Below are 602 nucleotides of genomic sequence, written 5' to 3'. Positions count from 1 at the left end.
AATAATTGACAAGAACTAATAATTCTTTTATGACAATAGAAGACTTCATTCAAACATACTTGGTAGAAAGATGATACTAACCTTGTGGTTGCAAAGCTGAATGGAAAATTTCCAGTGTGTTAGGAACTTCAGAAGAATTATGATATATTTCTGTTAAAGTGGAGATGCTACCGTTTTTATTCATCTTCATAATTTTACCCTTATGCTTATCAGCCCAAAAGAGATGGCTTTCAAAATGTGTTATTGCCACAGGTGTTAGAATATATTTTGCTCCCGCAACAATTTCAAATCTACAAAAACATGGATGAACATAACAATTATAAGAATTTATCATATGGAAAAGAATTTTTACAATTATAATTGTTTCTTATTTATTGCTAATGGATCATATATGAAATTCTTGCTATTTTCTGAGAATCAACAGCCAATTCTTTATCTACAAAATGGTTAGTAAATGAAATATTACACTCATGAGTCAAATGTAATCGTTGATCAGCATCAAGTCACATCATTTAGTGGTTACAATATTAATGATCATAAAGTCAAGGGTTCAATTCCTGGAGGTACACTGCGTCCTTAAGCAAGACACTTTATTCCACTTT

At 30.6% G+C, this 602-nt stretch overlaps 1 protein-coding gene across 1 annotated transcript in view; it reads right to left on the bottom strand.

Annotated features, from left to right (window-relative positions):
* LOC106882070 (low-density lipoprotein receptor-related protein 2-like) overlaps positions 1-602 on the bottom strand; it is a gene marked incomplete at both ends in the record, with an annotated part of 5,868 nt that overhangs the window by 3,843 nt on the left and 1,423 nt on the right. Inside the window, one exon of the mRNA XM_014932633.2 lies at positions 82-290. Within this exon, the coding sequence (XP_014788119.2) occupies positions 82-290 (209 nt within the window). The remainder of the gene's footprint in view (positions 1-81; positions 291-602) is intronic.

Source organism: Octopus bimaculoides, unplaced genomic scaffold (assembly GCF_001194135.2).
Source record: "Octopus bimaculoides isolate UCB-OBI-ISO-001 unplaced genomic scaffold, ASM119413v2 Scaffold_187866, whole genome shotgun sequence".
NCBI classification, from domain to species: Eukaryota; Metazoa; Mollusca; class Cephalopoda; order Octopoda; family Octopodidae; genus Octopus; species Octopus bimaculoides.
Note: the sequence above shows the minus strand (reverse complement) of the source record. Positions and strands in the feature narration are given on the sequence as shown.